The following is a 25,548-nucleotide window of genomic DNA, read 5'->3' as shown; positions in this document are numbered from 1 at the left end:
AAAACTTGAAATTGAAGGACATTGGACAGCATTCTGTAATTTGATCTTTTAAACGACCCAGAGGCAAGGTATAGGGTTAGCATTTAAATCCTGAATGATGCATCCTACTTGTAAAGGTATAACTTATAGCGGTACTCATTAGAACTGGTTTGACATAGTCTAAGACGGGAAGATGGATGGGCTGCACTTTCAACATTTAAAGTGAGGAGATGCTCCTGGCTGGTTAGCCCACAATCTGTTGTTAGCTAAAATAAAAAAGGGGATTGTTGCAAAGTAAAACCAGCCAGGCTGGAAACCAACAGTGATATTGCATTGGCATTGATTCTCAATTAAAAGTTAAACAAAGACTAGGATTTGAGCAGTCACCAGATGGACAGTAACAAACCCACAGCCAGTAAATCCCCCTAATTGGTGCAAAATCACTAGATTTTGAGCAGATAATGGCTGATGAATTTCTGAAGAAACACATTAGACTGTCATACAGCCAAGTATAATTTTGGAGATTTGAACTGTCTGAAATAAACTACCAGTTCATCCCTGTAGAGTCATTTATATATTTGTTTGCACACACTGGCACTAATAACGGCAGAGTACTTTATTCATAATCCTCTCTTCCTCCCGAGAGAGACCATGGAGTTAAAATGTGACCTCATTAGAACTATGAGTATCAAGAGAGAAAAATTATGTATTTTTTCCTGTGGTTTCATAACCTATGTAATTGAAAAAATGTACACTTATTTATCCATCATTTATTTATTTATTTGTGTATTTATTTATGTGTGTTTTTTTTTCTTATAGAACAAATAAAGAAAATGCTTTAAATCTCAACTGTTGCAAAATAATTTTTAATTCTTCTTATTATTTGAGAATATACTTCAGACTTACACTTACTTGCAATTTAGAGTAAAATATCAGTCTGGAAAAAAACATGAACAAAATTTAAATCTGGATGGTAACTTAATAAACGCTTTCTTTTCCAACCTTTTGCAATGTTTTTTTCTCATGTAGCAGGCGGCACTCTTAGGTCCAGTGCAGCTTCAAATAAACAGCCAGTAACCAATGTTAAAAAATAATATATAACCAAAGTGCTATATGCATTAAATGACAACGACACCAAACTGACAACAAAATAGGTGACCCCACTGACCATCTATTGACTGTTATGAAACCAAACTCACAAATGCTGATTAAGTTGGATTGATTTGAAATTAAATCCTAACTAAAGACTTTAAACATGACTCAGGCTTGCCTGAAATCCTTTTAACAAATAATTTCTAATAATTAAAAATTTCAACATTATGTTATTAGGCCAGTCTAAATTATAATCCTTAAACTGAAACAATGAAATAATAATACAGTGGTGCCAGAATTTTCTATATATTTATATAAATTTGACCTAAAACTTTTAGGACTTTTTAGTTCATATTTATGCAGAAATGTAGAAAATTCTACACCACTGCAATATAGTTAGTTATCTGTGTAAAATGTCCAGTTTCTCAAGCAGCTTTCAGTATCATAATGGATTTTTAACAGTGTATGACCTGCAATATGTGCTATATGTTACTATACAGTATAATTTCTGAATGTGTTAATATGAATGTAAAAGCAGGGTGGAAAATACTTGAGGAATTGTACTGCTAATATGGTTAACTATTATTTTGGGTGTATTTAGAATGTACTTGACTATTATTGAAACTAAATACTTGTACTCTTACTTAATTGCAATTCAGAGTAAAACAAAAAAAAAAATGTTTTTAATCATTATATTTTTTTAGACCATCATAGTCCCTGTTCTTCTCTCATCCAGCCAAAGACTGTATGCTACATATGGTCAGCACTTATATAGCGCTTTTTAACCTTAGCGGTTCTACAAAGCACTTTACACTGTTTCTTATGCACCCATTCACATCCACACATGCGTGCAAGGCGCTAGCTTACCATCAGGAGCAACTTCAGTGTCTTGCCCAAGGACACTTCGGCATGTGGAGACATGTGGACCAGGTTAGTGCTAAAACTATCCTTGTGTCTGAATATGGATATGCCAAGGGACAGCAGTGTTTAACATGAAGAAGAGCACCCCTGGGCCTATACCTCAGTAGAATTTTTCAATATGCTGAAGTAAGCAAAGACTTGAGGCATCTTATTTGACTCCTTCAAAGGTATGAACTTCATCTAATTTGAAAAAGCAGAAAGTCTTTGCTTATATTTCATCATTTGTAAGTCACTGTGGATAAAAGCGTCTGCTAAATGAATAAATGCAAATGTCAAATGTAAGTCAAATTCTAGCTAATGGTAAATATTGCAAACTTACAGAGACTGAATGATGTTTTCAAGCAAATGGTGCGGTTGACATTAAATTAGCATTGATATTAGCATGACATTAACTTAACTTTCACATGAGTATGCTTTAGATGGATAATTCATCTTTTAATTGAGTCATATTTTGGGACACTATCTATACTTTAACTTCAGTAAAATTTCTCTTTTTCCACTCTCTTTTTCCACTCCTGTGTAAGAGTCTTGTATTGGTGCAGTGCCAGTGCTTTATGCTACAGAGTACAAATGCTGTAGATAGAATCTTGATAAGACATCATTGCCCTTTCAGCACAGTTTTATAATCCATGCACTAATCAATAGCAATGGCTTCAAACACCTTGGCTTAGGACCAGGGCACTAGTTTGGCCAATCTTCCTCAATTTAAATGTCTCTCTTCCTTGTTGCTCTAAGCTATAGCTAAGCACTGTTAATTATATTAGCCTTTTATATATGGATAAAGTGGCTAAATGCGATGATGTTAAATGCGACAACCATTTGTAAAGAACATTTTGCTGTGCCTAACAGATACCGTTAATTCCTGAAAATGTTGACCCTAAGTAACCTGTGGATCTTGCTGATCAATATAGGCGGATACTTTTGGTGCCAAGAAGCAAGCATTGTTAAACCAAAAACATCAGGATATGTTCAAGCAAGCAAGATCTATTGCTGAACACTCAACAGGCACAAGAATATGTCCACCTGTAAGGTTCTCACATACAGCATAACAAGTAGACCCTGATCATGGAGGAGAAATGATGATACCAAGATGGACAGTTAATGTATCCAGCTTTAGCCGCAGGCAGTTGATGAGTTTATGGAAATTATGCTTGTATACACAGTATGTAAATCAATCTGCAAAGCCACCCTGTGGCTCTTGAATATAAATTAGAAGTGGAACAACACAGAAAAAAGCCACCTACACCACCTACACATGCACAGAGCAACAATAAGAAAATTGAATTCTGATAGGCCTACAGATGAACTTGGGAATCTATGTATGCTCAGGTAAGGAAAGTTGCACAGGTCCTAGTTTAATTGACTTACTGAATATACTATATTGAAAACAAGAACAACAGTGCCCAGCTTCAGTCCTGTCACAGTTTGATGATGTTACTACTTAGAAACTACTGATTCAACTGATCAGTATATTGTCAGTATTTGTAGGTGTAGTGAACCTTAAAAAATAGTGTGATGTACTCCAGTCGTCCAGGAGATAAGTTTGGCACCCCTATAATATGCAACACAGGTTTCTCATGACTTTTTACTCATAAAGGAAAAAATAAGATGGTGGATTGAAGTTTTCTTATTCTGGCTGGATTTAAATCTATATACATAAGCAAACGTAGGTATATAAAAAAAAGCTTAATATGAACTGGGGCTCAGTTTGTTCTTGTAGAGAAATAACTTTCATCAAAATAACTTTTTTGTAAATTTTGTGAGGTTTCAGTTTAGAAAGTTTTGTGCTAGAAAAATGGACCCCTCACAGTGAAGATACAGTAATAGTTATGGAGCACATGAAGGAGAGGGGAAAGTAAAGGGTAGTATATAACAATTAACCACTGTATATTAACTAAGAGGGAGGAATTATAGGTGTGATCTTTCTTTCCAAACTCTGTAATTGCATGATTCCTTCACATTCAGAAACATCTCCACAAACACACCTCTAAGATTAATCAAACAACATTTGTTCAACCAAAGAATACAACAAGGCAAAACGATTCTATTGATCAAGCTCTCCCAGTGGAGAGAGTCAGCTTTCATATATTGATTCTCTTAGGGTATATTACATAGTATCTTTGGAACTAAAGGGCAGTCAGATCTAGGTGATCAAGCTCAGTCTTAATATGCAAGACCTCTTAACATATTCCTACATATCAAATAAATGTTCCCTGTGGAATGTTCTTATCTAACAAACACAGCAGTTTGCAGAGTCCACAGTCCACAAAATGCTTCTGGAGGAACACTTACTGTTCCCTAACCCTAACCCCATTGCTCATTATTTGCATCAAAGCCAATCTCAAGTAACCTTTCATTTCAATGGCAATGTGTTCATAGGCTTAACACATTGCCATCTTGTGGGAGAGAAGTATAATCACACTTCCCAGTGTAAATGTGAAAGCAGGCATCAAAGAAGCAAATCTCTTGCACAATAAATATACAGACAGGTCCAGAATAATTGGCACTTTTGATAAAGATGGGTAAACAAGGTTAAGATCTAATGTTCTTGTGGTTACTCAGCTTAATTTCACACCAAAAATATGAGAGTAATCTAACCTCTAATTGAAGTACATTTATCCTAAGAAAGTAAACAATTAAAAATTATTTTTAACAAAACCACACCTGTGACAGTTATTGGCACCCCTGCATTTAATATTTTGCACAACCCTCTTTCCCAACAAGAGTATGGCGTCTTCTCCTGTAATACTGGTGACTGGTGAATGCAGAGCAAAGAATATGAGGGCACACATCATTACACAATAATCCCATAACAATAATTCCATATCTTCCAGGGTCCTAGGCCCTTCTTTGTGGACTCTCCTCTTCAGTTCACCCCACTGGTTTTCAATGCTGTTTAGGTCAGGGAAATTGGGAGCTCAAAAGCTTGAACCTGTGGCCGTTGAACCATGAACTAGGTGTAGCTTTTTGGCAGAAGCAGCCACTTGTGTTTTAACCTGTGTTTTAAAATCATTTGGTACTGGAATCCATGATAATATGTTTCATAAGAAGGTTCTAAGGTCTTTCTGACACACCTCTCAAATATCATCATGTGCTGTCATTTGCAGATTTAGAGACTTGGTGACCCCAAAATACTACCATCTGCAAGACTTCAGCCATCAGCCTCTCTAACCATCTTCCTCACTATATATGAAGGGCAAAATACACTTGTGCCTTCTTATAGGCAGGTTCATTACAGCGTCACGTGTTTTGAACTTCTTAATCATTATTAATTATTTATCTTACAGTGAATATGACCATGTAGTTATTTTTTTATAGTCATTGTCTGATTCATAAATGTGAATACACTCATTTTGTCTTATTTGTATATTACTGAATCTTTTGCATGTTGATGAATGAGTAAGAGAATTTGGCCTTTTTGTCATCTCATATTTAAACCCCAATGAAACAGGAAGTCATGGATAACTGTTTAAGAGGTCTGAAACCAACCTAGACTGGGCCGTAACAAAAGGAAGTAAAATCCTTAGCTGGAAATAAAAAAGTTAAATAAAAATAGGACCTAGCTTTAATACAATATTGCTCAAAGACTGTATAAAAATAAAACATAAGAATATGCCGAATAAATTTACATCAATTACATTATCTCATATTTTCAATGTCAGCTTAAGCTTAACACTTTTTCCATAACCTTTTTTTATATAACCATCTTTATTTTTTTTCTGGAGCTGACTGTATTTAGTATATTTAATGAATAAACATATGAAGTAGCCAAATAATTTTTAAAAAAGTATAGATAAAGTAACTTTTGTCTATGAAATAATGAAACAACATCACAAAACATCATCATTTTTGCAGAAATTTACAGATTATTATATGTTACGACATGAGAAATGATTCAAACAACTTAAGTAACAACAGCATGGAATTCTGTGCAATGTTTTATACAGAATTTGTATTAAACAATCACCGTTCTTATGTGGCATATGTTCTACCGTGAAGCAACTGAACTGGAATGTGACTGGCCAGAAGAGGTGGTGGTGGTGCTCAGCTGAGAGAAACCACTATGACTGGACTCCAGACTTGTCATAGAACCCCTAAGACATGATGACATGGGATAAAAAATTATATATATTACACATAATTTATATATATATTTATTACACACACACACACACACACACACACACACACACAAACACACACACACACACACACACACACGCCAATAGCACATAATAAGTGCAAACATTTCTATAGAGAAATGTTTTGTTTAGTGTTCATGTAGAACTGTCCATTATAACAATATAGTGAGGGTTGAATTAACCTTTAACTTTTAATTAAACACAAATGTATTCTATACAGTTGTTTCATGCAATGATGTGTCCCAAAAGTACAATGATGTGTCCCAAAAGCCAAGGATTATCAAACCTTTTTTCAGTCATTTACTCCTTTAACTGTAAAATACCTTTCCTATACCACTTCAGGAACCCCTGCTGGTGCCCAGATCTCACTTTGAGAACCACTGCTTTAAGCTACCTTTCAAATATGAACTGCATGTGTTAACTCTGTGGTAGCATGTGGGCAAACCTGAAGTCTTCAGAGTGTAGCACTTCGGTGTAGTACATCACCCTACACTTCTGTGTGGAGACTTGAAGTGAGGATAAGCTAGATGCTGAGCTGTGGAAGCACCACTGCAATATGTATAAACCAGGCCAACGTGTTACATGAGAGCCCTACAGAAAAAGAGACACAGGGACAGTAATTCAGGAATGGAGATAAAACTAATTTATTTAAGCACTGGCTTGCATTGGCATTATTGAAACATTGGCTGTAAGAAAATATCAGCGCATGTGAAGTAACATCTGTGGTTACCTGTATGCTCTCGCCCTCTCTACAAGTTAGAGCTGTTTCCACCAAGCTGTAGTCCTTCCCCAGTATCCATGCCTTCTCAATCACTTGCATATTGTTGCCTCCTGGACCAGTCAGATTTCCCAAAGTATCTCTCTTCTGAGTCTGTGGGGCTTTTCTAGAGTGATATATGTTGAAAACAGCATCACCTTTACACACGTCAAAGTCCCACGTGATAACTGAGGTTGCTTCTGTGATTTCAATCAGCACCTGACAATGGAAAAGGAGAACACAAAAAATGCAAACCATTTAATAGCAGTACAAGTATAACACATAAAATAAAATAAGGCAAGAATATCTTTCCCTCCATCCATCCATCCATCCATCCATCCATTTTCTATACTGCTTATCATACACATGGTCATGGGACGCCTGGAGCCTATACCAGGGAACTTGGGGCACAAGGCGGGGGACATCCTGGATGGGGTGTCAACCCATTGCAGGGCACAATCTCACAAACACCCTACGGACAATTTGGAAATGCCATTAAGCCTACAACACATTTCTTTGGACTGGGGGAGGAAACCTGACCCGGAGGAAACCCCCGAAACATGGGGAGAACATGCAAACTCTGTGCATGCAGTGTGGAGGTGGGATTGAGCCCATGGAGGTGCAAGGCAAACGTGCTAACCACTAAGCCACCATGCCGCCAGACCAGAATATAAAATTTCATATTGGAAATTTAATATTATTTAGCATTTTACCACTAGCAAATCCATTTAGCAAATCTTAAACTTAAGTTTTGAAAACAGTCATCAACCCACTTATTTTTAACTGTTAGCTTTAATGCATTCATTTTTAAGCACCAGCAGATGGCACCATTCCCCATAACATTTTATGTACTTCGTGGCGAGACCTGGAGCTTACAACTCCTGGCCAAAATTATGGAATCTCCACATTTACAGGATGCTCTCCCGGATTTTTTTACTTCATAGCAAATAAACAAATCACAGATATGACACAAAATAATTTTTATTTAATAGCTGAACATACCGGCGTCATGACACATACCTCAAACAAATTAAATTAAATTAAGTAGCATTAATTAATGGCATATTTTTTCCCAGATCAAGTAGAAGAAAAAAATATGGAATCACTCAATGTTGAGGAAAAAATTATGGAATCACCTTGTAATTTGCATTTCTAAAACAAATACCAGCACATGTCTAAAAATGCTAATTAGTCTGCAGGTAAAAGAGATGCTTTCAGACCTTAACCTTGGAATTTTTGAAAGGAAACATGGTGCCAACAAGAGAGTTGTCAATTGAAACAATGGAAAGGATTATAAAACTCCTTCAAGAAGGAAATCCAACATGGAGTGTGGCAAAAGATGTTGGTTGTTCCCAGTCAGATGTGTCTAAAAATTTGTTGCAAGTATAAACAAAATGGGAAGGTTATAAAAGGAAAACATATTAGTAGACCAAGGAAGACATCATACATCAGGATACAAAACTCAAAGCAATATGCCTTGAAAATAGAAAATGCACAACAAAACAAATGAAAAACAAATGGGCGGAAACAAGAGTCAATGTTTGTGACAGAACTGTAAGAAATCAGCCAAATGAAATTGAAATTATGAATAGAAAGGCCAAACAAAAACCAGCACTAACACCTAAACAGAAGAAAACAAGGTTACAGGCTAAAGAGAAGCAATCATGGAGTGTGGATGATTGGATGAAAGTGATATTCAGTGATGAATCACGAATCTGCATTGGCCAAGGAGATGATGCTGGAACATTTGGTGCTGTTCTAAGGAAACTTATAAAGATGATTGCCTGAAGAAAACAATCAAATTCCCTTACTCATTTATGATATGGTAATATCATATCAGGTATTACATATGAGGACATGTCAGGTAAAGAACCAGGGGAGATCTCTACCGTACAATCGCACAGTTGTACATTGAAATTTTGGACACTATTCTCATTCCATCCATAGAAAATAGGTTCGGTGATGATGAAGTCATTTATCAGGATGGTCATGCATCTTGCCACAGAGCAAAGAGTGTTAAAGCTTTTCTTCAGGAAAGGCATATCAGCTTCATGGTATGGCCAGTAAACAGTCCAGATCTCAATCTGACTGAAAATTTATGGTGGAACTTAAACAAATTGGACCATGACAAGGCTCCATCCTGTCAAGCTGATCTGTCAACCATTATTCGAGAAAGTTGGAACCTGCATGATAGAGAATATTGTTTTTCATTTATGAAGTCCAGGCCTCAAAGAATTCAGGCCATCATAAAAGTCAGAGGAGGAGCAACAAAGTACTAATTGTGATTTTTTTTTTTTTTTATGATTCCATAACTTTTTTCCTCAATACAGAGTGATTCTATAAATTTTCCTCTACTTGATCTGGAAAAAAATATGCCACTAATTAAAACAATTAAATTGAATATGTTTGAGGAATGTTTTATGAAGCCAGAATCCTCAGCTATTAAACAAAAATTGCTTTGAGTCATATCTGTCATTTGTTTATTTGCTGCGAATCAAAAAAGATGGGTGAGCTGTGTGGTGTGATGATTCCATAATTTTGGGGATTTGGAGTATTTCAGGGGTTGTAGGTTGCTATGTGAACTGCATCAAGAGCTCTGAAATACCTCATGTGGAGCTCCTTTGAACACACTAGCAGTTTTGTAGATTGTTTCAGTCCAGAGTTTTATCTCCTCATTTTCAAGCTCCTCTGGTGTGCGGTACAGAGATTTGGGGACCACGCCACCATCCGGGACATGACACTGCACATGGAGCAGAGACACAAAATACGGTCCAGATCAGCATTCCTGACTCATTCATGACTGGAAATTCATTTCACATTTGCTCCAATTAGACTTTTTTGTGCAGTGCTATTCAGAACACATGCTTATTATATTTTAATTCACAAACTCCAGCTCAAGCTAAAGTGAGCTTCATTATGGTCATATGACATTTGAAACAGTATAAAAATGTATGATGTCAATGCTGAATTGCTTAATGCTTAATTGGGGCACTAATATAATTTATAACCTTAAGCTTGGCATCTCATTATTGACTCATGACAGAAGTACTGTACGTACAGATTATCTAAGAGGAAATGAGATATGAAGCTCAAAGTTGAGGAAAACCATGATTATGACTTCCTCATTTCAGACTAAATTATAACATTTCTATTGAATAATCCATTACTGCCCCACCTTCATTTCAACCAATCCTTGGCCACTGGACTCACCGGACAATCTCCACCAAGAAAGTCAGGGATGAACTCTCTGTCTATGTAATCCACCAAGCCTCCTGAATCCTGATAGTCATTCCCAGCGTAGATGAGGAATTTCTTGCGGGTGTTCTCGTCAATGAATGGGCTGATCTAGAGGATGGAGTATGAGGTCAATAATGCAGAGGGCTCTTGAGCACAAACATGACATTTAATTAACCATGGCTACAGAGATTGTAATAACACCTTGCAAACCTGAATTAACACATGACATTTTAGTGCTGATGGATCAATGTGTGATGACATTTAGTGACAGTCAAAATAAGAAAAAATAATGTCCATGTGTATACACAGTATGTCGAATCATTTTTAAAAGCCCAAGAAAAAAATACTATGATTATTATAAAGCTAGGGTTTATAAATGTATGGGAATAAGCTAATACAATTACCTCATGTCATCCTGACATCCCAAATAGCTAACCTGCTGGGTAACTTTTGGGTAAAAGCTGGGTAACCAGCTTGCATTTGTCCCAGGTAGACATAAGTAGGATTTTAGTAATTTAAGCATTCATTTGCACTGTCAAATTCTCAGCAGATTATTTAGCCAACCCTATCAAAATATACCACAACAAACATTAGCAATGTTACTCACATGTACCCAGGACAATGTTAACTAGTTTACTAGCAGTTAGCTAGCAATTAGCTAGTAAACTAGTTAGCTTTGTCCTGGCTACGTGTAAGTAAATCTTTTGTTGACTGACTTGTCATACACTCACAGTAGCCAAAGCGGTCAAAATATACCCTAGCAATAATTTTTTTGCTCATAACGTTTACATAAACCAATTTAGCTAGTTAACCATTTCAAAATCACTTTTGAGTTCATTCATTCATTCATCTTCAGTAACCGCATTATCCTAATCAGCCTGCCCCAAGAACACTGGACATAAGGTAGGGGAATTCACCCAGGGAATTCCCCTACCCTAGATGGGATGCCAGTCTATCGTATTTGCTCATAGCCATTCCGTGGGAGGAAGCCAAGTAAGTCTGTAAGATGAAACTCAGCTAATTAATAATGATTGAGCTAATAATTAATTTTCTCTATGCTTTAGTATATAACACATTTATGTGCTTATATTCTTGCTAAATATAATTAAGTATAACTGTATTTATAATTGATTATATAAAAACCTTTATATTAAATCCTACTGCATAGAGTGTGCAGTGTATTTCAGTACAAAATGTTGCAATTGACTCCAATTTCATAAATAACTTCTGACTTATGTACAGAGCATGCATGTGTGCTTTTACCAGTGTCCAGAGCACAGGAAAGACTCTGGGAGCTCTCAGTATTAGCAACCTTCCTAGTGTCTCGGGGTAGTTGGCCTCCACCACCTCTATAATCCTCAGTAAAGCTTTAATTCCTGGCCTCCACAGATGCCTCATATTCAACCCCTCCAGATCCACCAGACAAGTCCAGCAACTACACATACATGTCAATGCATTAAGGACATCCATAGTGTATATACTGTATATATTGCCAAGGGTCATGAATTAATCCTACCTAATGGGTTTACCAAAGATGATTGTGTTCTCCTCGCAGCGCCTGAGACCTTCCTCATTGATAGATAGAACCTGATGAAGGAGAGAAGAAGATATGTGAGTATGGTTGCACTTTATTCATGCCAAAAATACTGTATGTTTAATACAGTGCTACTTACATGTCGAAGAAGAGATTCTTCCCCTAAAGCCCGTACAAGTCCTTTGGTGTCCATTTGTCCTAGCCGTAAGATGTAGAGAGGTAAGCCATCTACATAACATATCAACAGAAACACTAATTACACTATGTTCTGCAAAAAAATTTGTTTCCCTTACATACTGTAGGTGTATTAGATTTCTATGCACTAACAGATACTACACTACTATGCATAAGGATACGTCAAGGATATTTCATATAATACATTTGGGGCCGTATTTCTAAAATATCGCCACAGTATATAGATTTAACAGTGAAACTGTATTGAAAATGTATGTATATAAAATTTGATTTGGTTCTTTGTTCCATCATTTTGTGGGGCATGTTTATTTAGTGCCAATGTGACATTTGTGAGCGTGTGGAGAGTCAAAGAGAGCACAATTGGCCATACTCTCTGGGTGGGAGGGATGGCATACTCTCTCCCTGTCAATCAGTGTGATTCTGGTCAATCTGTGGTGTCTGTAAACTCATGTACATGATAGAAGGGAGTAACACTTTGATCTAAGTGTGTTCAGCTGTCCTGAAACTTAGCACAAGCAGCAGTTAAAAAAAAACAAAACAATAACAAAAAAACAAAAAACAAAAAAAACATGCACCAGGCTTAACATGTGTAAGAGGAAGAACATGCTAGCCTTCCCTTTCCCTGGTTGGTAGCTGCATGTAATAGGGGAGACCTAGGTAGTGGGCAGGAATTGTCAGATGTCCAAATTAGGAGAAAACACAGAAAAATGGTGTGTTTGAAGATGATTAAATTTAATTAAATGAAATAACATTTACTAATGGGTTGATTTTGGTAGGAAATTTGTACTCATACATCATACAATAGTTCGGACATGCCAGCCAGGATCATTCTCTTTGGGCACTAAACAGGCCAGAATACACGGTGATAGGCAGGAGCTACAGCCATCAGAGAGAATAATAGTCTGAGAGTGTACAAGTGTAATGAGAGTGAAACAGTAAAAAGACTTACTATATAGGAGAAAAAAATCAGGACTGAGGTAGCTTTTTGGTAGTGAATGATTATAATCAACTGATATTTAAAATTTGTTTTAAAATTTGTTGGAGGTTTTGCCTTCTCATTTGGCACGCAGTAATTGTGACAGTCACACTGATGTACACGTAAGATTAATTTGCATAGTGTCAACTTCAGAAACCTTACTTCCTTTAGCTTTACAATGATTTGGGATTAATAATCAGACCAAATAATGGGTGGAAAGGATTTGGGTGTCAGGGTTTTTTACTCCCATGCCAAAAGCAGCATGCAAAGGCACTAAGAATACATAACAGCCTGCAGCGCTTTTTACCTGTGTTTCCACATTTTCATGTGTTTACATTGTCATGTGTGTTTTTGTTTTGATTTATGTCCTGTCTTCACCCTAGTATTGTCATTGGTTGCTTCCCTCATGTGTCCTTATTGTTCACACCTGTTTTCAGCTTAACCTTTGATTAGTTGGTATATTTAAACCCTGTGTGTCTTTGTTTGGCGCAAATTATTTTTCAGTGTCTCTTCACCTATTGTTACCAAGTCTTTGTTCTGAGTTTTTGAATTCTTGTTTTTGACCATATTCTGTTTCCTTGTTTGCGTGTTTTGGATTATCCTAGTTTTGTTTCATGTTTTGGATTTATCTGCGTGTCTGACGTGACTGGATAATTTGTCCCCACCATGGATGCAGCAGGAAAGTGAGAGGGGCTTCAAGCCCGGATAACCATGGCAGAGCTCGACTCGATTCATTTTTCTCAATGGACTTTCACATATCCCCTCAGCCATGCTCCAGACAGAGGCCAGCAGGATGGCCTCTCCTGCAGAGTTCCTTCAAGAGGCCAACAGGGCAGTATCCTCAACCCAGCTCCAGCCAGAGGTCAGTGGCATGGTCTCCCAAGCATTGTTCCTGCCTCAGGCTAATGATGCAACCTCACAAGTCCAGCTCATGTCTGAGGCCGACGGCATGGCTCCCAAGTTCTGTTCCCTCCTGAGGCTGACGACGCGGCATCCCAGGTCCTCCCATGGGTGATACAGTATGTCAAGGTTTTCATAACAGACATAATAGCGCTTTGACACGCGCTTCCACATTTTCATGTGTGTTTACATTGCCATGTATGTTTACATTGCCATGTGTGTTTTTGTTTTGATTCATATCCTGTCTCCACCCTTGTATTGTCATTGGTTGTTTCCCTCATGTGTCGTTATTGTTCACACCTGTTTTCAGTTTAACCTTTGATTAGTTGGTATATTTAAACCCTTGTGTGTCTTTGTCCAGAACAAGGTATTATTCAAAGTTTCTTCACCTGTCTTTACTGAGCCTTTGTCCCATGTTTTTGGCTTTCTGTTTTTGACCTCCTAGTTCACGTGTTTTGGATTATCCTTGCTATAGCTGTTTCTAGATTGCCTGACCTTTGCCTGTTTACCGTATGAGTTTTGATTCATGTTTTGGATTTGTCTGCCTGCTTCTCAATAAATACCCTTTTACTGCACTTGCATCCATTTTTCAGTTGCATTACTTGACCTTGGGAAAATTCAAGCTTTTTTTCAAGTATATTTTTTATTTATTTAGAAAATAATGAAACATTGACTTGTAGGATTATTCTACACATCTTTATAAAAGAGGACCCTAGATTAGATTTTATTTCACTTAGATAAATATGTTTTTTTTTTTTTTTTTTAGACACTATTACATCATACAGAAGGTCTTAAACTTTCATGCCTTTGTCATGATAGTGCCATCCCCCTGTGTAGCAGTCTTGCAACAGCTGTGGGCACTGCCATGAGTCCAGCAGAAAGTCCACCTGATGCTGTTTCCTCCAGGTTAGTGTATGGCACAATGCCTCTCGAGCTTTCTCTACGTTAAAATCCCGTGAGCGCAGAAACCGTAGCACATGCTGGTCTTTAGGGAGCTGTGATAGATAGACATAGGTAAGAATAGTAAGGTTAAATCCACATTTAAGACAATGATTAACTAACCCCATTAAAAAATAGATTTTCCCTATAGAATAATAAAAAAAAAACAGATTGGAACAGAAACTCTCACTGCACAGCCCCTGGAACTTCATTACTGACCTGCTTCCATCTGCAACTACTCTCAGCTTCTCTGGTTTACTCCTTGTCTATAAAAGAGGCTCATACCATAGATGAGTACAGCTAGGAGGCCCTCAGGCAGGGGTCCATTGTATTCATTTTTTCTTAATAATTTCAGTCTTGTTGCCTTTCTTGCAGCCTCTTTCCTCTTCCCCACACCAAATTTCCTACTCATCCCACTCTCCTCAACTACTGATCTCAAACCCTTCCCTTATTCAACCAACCCATCCCATTCATCATAACCATCCATTAAGGATGGAATGACAAAGGGTTGGGCTTGGGATGAATAAGGCAAAAGGATTGAAATGAAGAGTGATTGGATGTGTGATTGAAAGGTTGAGATGAATAGATGAGACTATAGATGGATAGATGAAATGATTCTCCCATCTATTCATCTCAAACCCTCCATCACTTATTCCATATCTCTTGACTCATCCCAATCCACCATTAATCCTAGTTGGCTTCCTTCCACTTATCCACTCATTCCACCCCTCTTAATTTTAATACCCCCTCCCCACACACACACATTCATCCCAGTCTCTTTGCCTAATTAACTGTTCCCTCATTCATCGCAACTCCTACCTTACACATCTCATCTCCCTTCAATCATCCTAATGCCCTGCCTATTTATCTTCACTGTATTTAATCCCCTCTACATTCATTCCATCCCACTTTACTCATCTTATTTCCCACCCATTTATGCCAGCCCTCTCACCTATTCATCCCAACCCTCCCCCACACATTCCATTGCTATTCACTAATCACAATCTCCTCCCTGTTCATCTCGATCCCCCTCGCTATTCATCCCAATCCTCTCAAACATATCCCATCCCTCTTCAATCATCCCATCCCAATCATACCATCCCCCTCCCCCATTCTTTCCAAACCCTCCCTCACCAATCCCTCTCCTTTTCACTCATCCCAGTCACCTCACTATATATCCCATACCATCCCCTTACCCCTAGTTAACAAACTGTATAACAGTTTTTAGTACTGGCTTGATATGAATAATTTCCTCCCTGCTCTGGTTCCTCCCATTTTGTTAAAACTGAGTCTGGTCAAGAAAATTATCTATATTATATTTTCTGGAGCTCTGCCTAGTGAGTTTAATGTTTTGGGTTTATTCTAATATTATAATCTTGTGCCCATTATTTATGTATTTTATACAGTATATTCATTTTCTGGGCATTTATTGCACTTAATGAGCACCAGTTATGTACATGCAGTAATTGTGCAGTGTGTACTCAGCTTAAAGGTGTGTGAGTGTACATGTCACCTTTCCCTACCTTTCCCTTGTGTGTTTCCTGCAGCCATTGCCGTAGGCGGATGAAGCAACTCTCATTCAGAGGGCTCAGCTCTCCTAGATAATGTAGGATGTAATCTGCATCTAACTTATCTGCAATAATCACAATGCAAAGAAAAACTTCTTTTACAAAGACATTATCCACTATTGTGCTTTCTAACAGCTATTGAAGTTTAGATAGAAGGCATTTTTTTTGCATTTTGCTAATGATTGACATGCTCATTGATCAAATGATGTTAAATGAAAAATGAACTACATACTGGTCTTTATTCAACAGAGTCCAAATGAAAATATGGAATGCACTGTTAGTCTACCTTCTACAGAAACAGGCAACCTCTCTGTAAGATTAATGTGGACTCTTTCACTGTCTTCTTTGCTGCACTTGTGTGTGCGAATAGCGGCTGCATTGAGTGTTGGCTGGGGGGGTGCTGTGGTGGTGGAAGGAGGAGTCCAACGAGGTATATGAGTTATACCCTCTGTTTTGAGCTCACTGAGGTAATATTCAATAATCTCCTTGCCCTGTAGAAATAGGTGAGACAGACCAGGATTTCCATACATCATTAATACAAAAAGAAACATGGATGCAAACGGAAAAATAAAAACACCTAAGACATCTTTATGGCGTGTACCAAAAAGAAGGGCTTGTAGTGCAGTGTTCAGGAACTGCTGTGTAAATGTCATGGCTGAGTAAATGACAAACCAACACATCAATTAATCTCTAACTAATCATTTGTGTGTCACTCATAACCAATATTTAAGGATGTAGGAGCACTGTATTATTCTTTAGCAATGTCGTGGTAGCTACTAACACTCCTCTTAGTAAAAATATTTATTTTTTTGTGTTACCTATATAAAAAAAATGTCTCTCTCAATCTCTCTCTCACACACACACAAATACAAAGACAAAGATGTTTGTATTACTATCCTTGTAAGGCTCTGCTATTGGAACAATTATGTATATAGTTGATTAATACAATGCCTACACCTAAATCTAAGCTTAACCTCAGTAAAAGAAGGTACTCTGTTGGCTGTTTTTTTTTTTTTTAAACTGTTTTATACTACACCTTTTTAATACTGGAACCATACTGCCTCATAGCAATCTTCTCTGCTGTACTCTCAAATCCAAAAAAAGACTTCATGTCCATACTGGCTGACAGCTCAAAACATGTCCAGTCTTCATTTTCTGGGTGCACCTGTGGAGAGATTATTGGACATGGACAGATGACGTAAACTGTACCCTCAACCACACATTTTGGCAACTGATATTTTACATGGAGTTTGTGTTTCAGTGTACAGGGCAGGTCTCTGCAGATCTGATTGTGATGTTTGTACAGTGCAGTGGCACGTCATGTGTCCAAGGTAAGCAAATAGAGTGACTGCTACAAAGCAATGACTTCTAACTCAGCCCTTAACTCACCCACAGGAAGATCATTTTTGGTTCATACATACTCTGAAACTAGAGATAAATTATAAGTACTAGACTATCTGACTCATGAATTAATTAAGGTGCATTTGGGTCTCTCGTCAAGATTTGCACTAGCAAAATGTCCTCTAAAAGTCTGAACGCCTCATAATTCATTTGAAGTCATTTAACCAGTGTAGTGTGCATTCCTGACCGTGTAGCTGCAGTACTCTTTCACGATCACCCTGGTGGAAAAGGATTCATTGTAGGTCTCGATATGCAGGCTCCTCTGTTGCCAATCCAGTGTGTTTTTCTGCACAAAGTACAGGTAGTCCACCCCTGCTATCTGTAGGTATTCAAGATTTAAAATGTAGGTTTCTTAATTGCATTATAACTGTGCTCATTGAATTTGAATTCAGTATAGTTCTGTGTGTGTGGAAGTCAACAATAAAGTAAAATAAACTACAAAAATAATAAATAATAAATACTGAATTAACACATACAGTAAATCACAAAATCAGTAAATCATAAGTAAAGAGTGGAAATTGTTGTAGATTAAGCGCTTAATGTACATAAAGCCTTAACGGTTGAAGTGGGAATTGATATAGATGGGGAGGCCTATGGTTCTGGTTGCGTTAGACATGTTAGCACGGCTGAAGGATGAGCAGGGTAATCTATAGAATATTAGCTACTTGGATAAAAGTCCAGGCCTGATCACCTCCAGCTTGGATTCCTGGGCGAGGGTGCGTGATCTTGAAAGAGCCAAAACACCCGATGACATTTACACCATTTGGTGGACACCCTTATCCAGAGCGACTTACACTTATCTCATTCATTCAACTAAGCAGTTGAGGGTTAAGGGCCTTGCTCAAGCACCCAACAGTGACAGTTTGGCAGTACTGGGATTTGAGCTCATGACCTTCCGATCAGTAGTCCAACATCTTAACCACTGAGCTACCATTGCCCTCTATGACCCCAGGATACACCCTGACCTACCAATGCCCTCTATGGCCCCAGGATACACCCTGAGCTACCACTGCCCTCGATGACCCCAGGTTACACCCTGAGCTACCAATGCCCTCGATGACCCCAGGTTAAACCCTGAGCTACCAATGCCCTCGATAACACCAGGTTACACCACTAACAATGTGTTCAAGTGTATCATGAGATGTATTTTAAGACCAAATTACCAAGTATAAGACTGCAGATATAGAGCAGAGGGATTAGCAAAGTCATATTTTTTTCCTGTTCTTATAGTTATTAGCCTTTTGGTCATTAGACTGGTCACTTGAATAGAATAGGTTTAATCCAGACACCAAACTGAAAAACAATTCAGTCTTTAAATAATGTCACCTTAGACCTAATGCATCATGGAGGTGGAAAGTTCAGTTCAACGCTCCGTGTCACAAATAGATAAACAGAATATTATTGTACATATTTAAATAATGTTTATTAACTTTAACAGGGGGGGGGGGGTGTATTTTACAGTTAAATAGACCCTTGCTATGCAGTATCTGAGAACCTCTACTGTAACCTCTAGTTACTGTATGTATTTATTTGCTTCATGTAGAGTGTTTTCTTTATTATTTAAATATGCCATGTCAAAATGTAACTCATTTTTCACAATCAGTGAAATGAAGACTGTTCATGGTAGTGAACTAAAGTTGATTAAAGTTTTATTTTATTGTACATATAGGATATTATAATGCAAAATGTGGAGTAAAAGTCTCCCCCAGTTAAATTGGCTATCTTGGCTTCATGTACAGTTGTCTCATGTTGCATTGTAGTTTGTAGTTTGTGAGCTTTGATTTTTGGAACAGAATTACCCTTTTCAACAATCGAGGGGCCTCTACATCAATAGTACACCTGCGCTCAATTACATGAGTCGCTCCGTCCTCACTCTGTCTCTCACTGATGATGTCGCTGTGCACAAAAATGGGGATGAGGGGGCAAGTTGGGAATCTTCTCTCATAGGCCTGTGAAAGGGCATACAAGCACAAGGCATAGATACAGATATAAATATAGATACTGAAATCTTGCTCATGACTTGGTTTCATGCCATATGCATCTGTAAACAAGTTCATATAAAGACTTTGTCTATGTTTATTTATTTGTTACTGTTTGTCTATGTTTATTTATTTACTTATTTATTTATTTACCTGCTTTGGCCTTTTGATATCAGAATTCACTTTACATTATTAATAGGTCAAATCTTAAAACAATATGAAACTTAAATAAACTATTGGAATTCTACTGTGTTTTTTGAGTTTTATTCTATATAGCTGACTTTACAGCTTATGTGAATAAGGCAATTACTCATGCTGTCTCTCTGTCTATATTTACCCCAAAGCTTTCATTAAACAGCAGAGCCTTGCTTTGTAGGCTGCCTGGAGATATATGAGACATACACAATACTCCGTTTTTTTTTTCTAGTCTGATCCTAAAGGCCTCTATCTTACTTGACAAAATACTTTAGTTGTTTTTGTGTTCAGACTGCAACAATAAAAGGTCAAGTGACAACTGTTAAGTACAGAGCTACAGCTAATGCAATTCTGGGGCAACTGAGCACAGTTTTCCTGTTCTAAACTGTAACTCTTTAGACATGCACATATTTAAACAATAATGTTCACAGAAAGGCTAATCTGTTATAGTATGCCATATTATGAAATATTTAGGTATACAGTACTGTAAAAAAGTATTTAGCCCATCCTGATTTCTTCTGTTTTTTGTGTATATCAAATACTAAATTGTTTCAGAAATTAAAACAAAATCTAAGATAAAACAAAGGCAACCTGAGTAAACACAAAATACAGTTTTTAAATAAATGATAGTGTATTTATTAAAGAAAAAAAAGTTACTCAATACCAACTGGGCCTGTGTGAAAATGTATTTGCTCCCATAGTTACTAATTCCCCAAAACTATGAAACTGCATTCATAATGGGGTTCAGCTGGACTAGACACAACCAGGCCTGATTACTGCAAACCCTGTTCAATCAAATCAACACTTAATAGAACTTTTTCAACAGCATCAAGTTGGTTAAAGGATACTCTGTAACGCACTATGCCAAAACTGAAAGAAATTCCAGAAATGATGAGGAAGAATGTGATTGAAATACATCAGTCTGGGAAGCTATTTCAAAGGCTCTGGGACTCAAAAGGACCACAGTGAGAGCCATAATATCCAAATGGAAAAACTCGGCACAGTATTGAATCTTCCTAGAAGTGACCGACCTTCCAAAATTCCTCCAAGTGCACAGCAACTACTCATCCAAGAAGTCACAAAAGTGCCAAGGACAACATCAAAGGAACTACAGGCCTCTCTTGCATCAATAAAGGTCACTCACTGTTCATGACTCCACTATCAGAAAGACACTAGGCAAAAATGGCTTCCATGGAAGAAGAGCAAGGTAAAAACCACTGCTAACCCAGAAGACCATTAAGGTTCATCTGAATTCTGCCAAAACATACCTTGATGATCCTCAAACCTTTTGGAAGCATGTTCTGTGGATTGATGAGTTGAAAATGGAACTGTTTGGAAGACAGGGGTCCTGTTACCTCTGGCATAAACCAAACATAAAATTCGACAAAAAGGAATATCATACCTACAGTCAAGTATCGTGGTGGAAGTGTGATGGTGTGGGGATGCTTCGCTGCTTCAGGATCTGGGCAACTTGCAAGAATTGAGGGAAACATGAATTCTGCTCTCTACCAGAAAATCTATGGCTCTTTATCAGAAAATTAACAAACACCTTCTGACAAATCAGAATATTCACTGGAGCTGTGGTATAAGCTTCAATAAATTGGGTAGATCTCTTCAATACAATTGCACCCTGGAAGTAATAAGAATTGTGTAATTATATTATCTAAGAATAATTACCATTATTAAATGGTAGCATAAATATAACACTAGTACACCACCAGAATCTGTTACTGAAAGATCCATTATTCAAGTCTGTGTTAGGCTATTAATGTCTGATTTTTTATAGATATATTTTTTTATACTCCATAGATATTCCCCACAGTCCCCTCAGCTAGTTTATATTTTTATTATTTTCACTTCCCATCAGAGCAGCAAAGCCATGATTAGCTACCTCAGTGCTTTTAGGAAATGCAGGACAACAGAAATCAACTGTCTAGGGGGCTGTGTGGATTAGTTTAGAAGTGTAAACACATACATTTACCTAGATGCAGAACTTAGCTAACTCCTGCACTCTGTGCACTCTGTGAAAAGAATTATTAACAAGTGATTTGAGAATCTCTGGCCCTTGAGACATGGACTCAACATCGGGTCTGTGGTTTGATTTAAGGTGTACTGACATTGCAGTGTACTGACTTAATCTAACAATGCCTTATGTGAGTCTGAACAGCCAATATATATTTATACAATCTAGCCAAAAACATCATTAGCTTATCTCCAAGTGGTCACCTAACAGCCACAGCCGTCAATTTAGCTGTGATCAATACATAACACTGCTGCTTGTCAAGATGGACAACAACCCTTCAAAACAGCTGTTATGAAACGTTTCTTGAAGTAAACACTGCTGTGCTGTGCTGAAACTGTCATGTCTCTACAGTCTGCTCAATTTTTAAGAAAAAAACAACAACAAAAAAAACAACAAAAGAATTGTTCAACAGATTTACAAACATGAAATAAGACTACACAAGTAATAGCAACGTTGATTTCATAACAATACTAAGTGCCAGTAAATACAGACAGCTCACTGAGAAAGAAGATAGTGTGCTGTGAAATAGCCTGCTGTGCAGTGTGGTGTGAAGAGAACAATAAAATGGACATGTTCTTATCAGTATAGCCAGAGTCCACCAGCTGGTGTTCCAAAAACACTCTAACTTTCTTAGGAATGACATTTATTGTTTGTACTGCTATAAATTTTCCCTGAAATTGCTCATTTGTAATATAATGTAATGTAATGTAAAACTCTGAGTTACCATGCCATGCAATATTTTATCACACCATCACAGTTTTTAAGTGCACATGAAATAGCTAGAGAGCTTGTATTTGATTCTATATGTTGACACATTTCCTTTTGAAACAGAAGCCATACAGCTCAAGTGATTTCGACAACAGCCAATAGCATTTGAGGCTGCACTTCCTGCCAAATCTAATCAAACTCAACAGTAGCTTAAAAACCAGTCTAAATAATGCAGAGAGTGTAAAGAAAGCCTAATTTCAGCTGTGTAAAATTTCATACCGCCAATTTGCCTATAGCAACTTTGTTCTGCTCAGTAATCTATATACAGTGATACAGTGCCCCATTCTTATTAGAGACCACACACAATCATCGACATCTCGAAAGCTAGCTCACTTTCAATGTCATACATGCATTTTAGCTATATACTGACTAGCACATAGACCAGGATTGTCAAATATACAGCCCACAGGCTGGGACCAGCTAGATAAATACTCATCAAATTAATTTAGAGTCTAAGTTAAACTTGTCATAATTGATTGGAAAGATTCTAGGAAAGAGCAAGTCTCTGTTATTCTGCAAGGAGGCAAAATAGAGCAATGAACAGTGTCAGGGCTGTAAATTTAACAACTGACAAAATGTGATAAAGATCTTCACTGGATCAATGAAGTCTTAACTGGCAAGCTGCAAGAATATTTTTTTAAAAAATATCATATCACTTTCAAGGATTTCTTTTGTCTACTTAGTTATTATAAGGTATTTTTGGAATTCTATATTTTAGCTACACATATTTCCTTTTATCATGGTTTACAATATTTCTAAGGCACTGGACTGAAGACATAATTCTACCTACCATGGTTTTAAATTGTCATTAAAGCCTCTCACTGTGAACAGAAATGTGATATTTTCTCTGCCAAGAAACACACACAGTGCTGCCTTGAATTGAAATTTGTCTTAAATAAGGAAGCTTTGTAGACAAATGTCCTTATTCTGCCTTCCAAATAGGACTTTATCTCAAGAGTACAAACACTGTCTAAAAAAGCTGGCTAACAACTAATGACAGCATTATCATACATGTGGTATCACATCACATTATAAGCACACGCCTAGACATTTCTCAATGTCTGCCAAGACATTTTAAATAGTCTATATTTCGAGTGGGGAAAAAAATAAAGATTTGCTCCATGTTCATTTCACCAAGCTTTCTACTGAACCTAGAGCAGAGTTCACCCAGTTCTCGCATGGCAGATGTTAGAGGTGCTGAGGTTAAATATTCACCCAGATTGGAAGCAACCCAGTAACTGGGCCAATAGAAGACCATAAAAAGCCATAGAAAAAAGCACCATAAAGTGACAGAGAGAGAATTTACACAGAGTAAAACAGATGGGACAGACTTTGGGTTAGTTCATGTTTCATAAGACTCTTACAAACAGTAACAATTAATTTATTATACAAGGGTGAGTCAAATGCAAACCTTAAAACAGCGACATGGATTAAAAAAAACAAAAAAAACAGTACATTGACTTTGTAGTTGCAATAGCCCCTTCTGCTACCTTAAACCTGATACACTATATCGTATACACACACACTACACACATTTATACAAAAAAACATTTCTGGTTTTCCTGCACACACATAAACACATGATGACACAAAACCACACTTACCGCCATTATAAGTTCAAAGGGGTACTTGTAAACCCGCACTGGTGACTGATATTTCTGCACCATGGCTGTAGCTTCTCCACTGGTGAACTCCACTGAGGCACTGACAAGGTGATTACAGTCAGGAGTGCAGTCCTCTCAGCTGAACTGCAGGTGTTGTGTAAGTAAGCTGAGCCATGTCATATGACTTGCCATGTCATAAGGCAATGCCCTTTAAAGAAAATTTTTCTGGGAGTAGGAAGTAATATTTGTACTTTTTAAAATGTATTTTTAAGGATATAATTAGAATGAATTAATCATTTAATTTGTAGGCTAAAAGCAAAAAGCAAACACCTGTGATTTAAATGAGAATTTTCTAAACTTTCCTTTTTGTTTTGCAGATTCTTCATAGCACAAGCATTTTAAGGTAGTAGCTAGTCTAAGGGATTTATTTCCTCCTAAAGAAAAACAAACAAACAAAAAAAGAACAGATGTGTTCATACATATTCTGACCAGTAGGTGAGGCTTTGAGTTCCAAATAAAACCATTTGATACATTAATGTTATCTTTTGCAGAATGAGAATGCATTATTTTCTTGATTAAGCACTAAGCACAATTTAAGAAATGCAATAAGGCAATAATGAAATAAAGGGTTTCTTTTTTGCTTTCTTATTTGTAAGACATTTGAAATATTGAAAATACATAAATATCAAAGAAACTGAATTGTTTTGTGGGGAATGTGAAATTTCCCAAATATTATTTAAAGCACTAATATAAATTTCTCTGTTACAGTTAATGTCAAACCCGATGTAATTTTTTTTAATTCTGGAGCCTGTGGGTTAGTAAATACTTTGTAAATAGTTTGTAATACTCTAAATAGTAAGGTCATTTTCAATTTGAGATGCAGGCCATGACAACAATCAAGATAATGGTGGAAAGTTTTAAGACAAACTAAAGACTGGATTTCACTTCTGAGCTGAAGCATATTTGTGTAATTTGCCTTATAATTGACTTGGCTCAGTATCCAGTCAATTAAAAAACATGTTACTTTTAATGTTTGAGTACATTTAAAATGAGCAATTTTTTACTTTCACTTGAGTACATTTTTTGGCTGTATATTTCCACTTTTAACTGAGTAAGAATTTAACACATTATCAATACTTTCACTTAAGTATAATTTCTTAGCATTTTTCCATTCCTGCACATTAGCATTCATTTAACACAATATTGCAAATATTTTTCAAAATATTGTAAGCTTATTTGAAAATGGACATTTACTGCCAAATCAGTGGTCCTGCCACTGTATGCCGCCATGTTGTTTTTAATGAAGATGATGTGTGTCACGTCTCGAGACGTAAGGGA

At 37.0% G+C, this 25,548-nt stretch overlaps 1 protein-coding gene across 1 annotated transcript; it reads right to left on the bottom strand.

The window, feature by feature from the left end:
• Window positions 1-824: 824 nt before the first annotated feature.
• On the bottom strand, window positions 825-24,337 carry LOC128625680 (SEC14-like protein 1). Its single transcript, XM_053654257.1, has 15 exons — window positions 24,211-24,337; window positions 19,441-19,590; window positions 17,829-17,960; window positions 17,277-17,405; window positions 16,527-16,731; window positions 16,196-16,305; window positions 14,539-14,728; window positions 11,802-11,890; window positions 11,645-11,715; window positions 11,392-11,563; window positions 10,102-10,236; window positions 9,497-9,631; window positions 6,865-7,110; window positions 6,580-6,725; window positions 825-6,086 (listed from the first exon to the last, which is right to left on the bottom strand). Exons 1-15 carry the CDS (start codon window positions 24,271-24,273, stop codon window positions 5,981-5,983), a joined length of 2,079 nt encoding a protein of 692 aa, XP_053510232.1. The 5' UTR covers window positions 24,274-24,337; the 3' UTR covers window positions 825-5,980.
• Between the last annotated feature and the right edge of the window lie 1,211 nt (window positions 24,338-25,548).

Source organism: Ictalurus furcatus, chromosome 2 (genome assembly GCF_023375685.1).
Source record: "Ictalurus furcatus strain D&B chromosome 2, Billie_1.0, whole genome shotgun sequence".
In the NCBI taxonomy this organism is placed as follows: Eukaryota; Metazoa; Chordata; class Actinopteri; order Siluriformes; family Ictaluridae; genus Ictalurus; species Ictalurus furcatus.
Note: the sequence above shows the minus strand (reverse complement) of the source record. Positions and strands in the feature narration are given on the sequence as shown.

Bases quoted from the DNA above. Each gene is read 5' to 3' on its own strand.
- LOC128625680 (XM_053654257.1), bottom strand. From the start codon at position 24,273: ATGGTGCAGAAATATCAGTCACCAGTGCGGGTTTACAAGTACCCCTTT. The intron at 17,961-19,440 runs GTAATTCTGTTC...GAATACCTACAG, and splicing joins CCCCTCGATTGTTGAAAAGG to ATAGCAGGGGTGGACTACCT. The intron at 6,087-6,579 runs GTTTGCCCACAT...ATCATGTCTTAG, and splicing joins CTACACTCTGAAGACTTCAG to GGGTTCTATGACAAGTCTGG.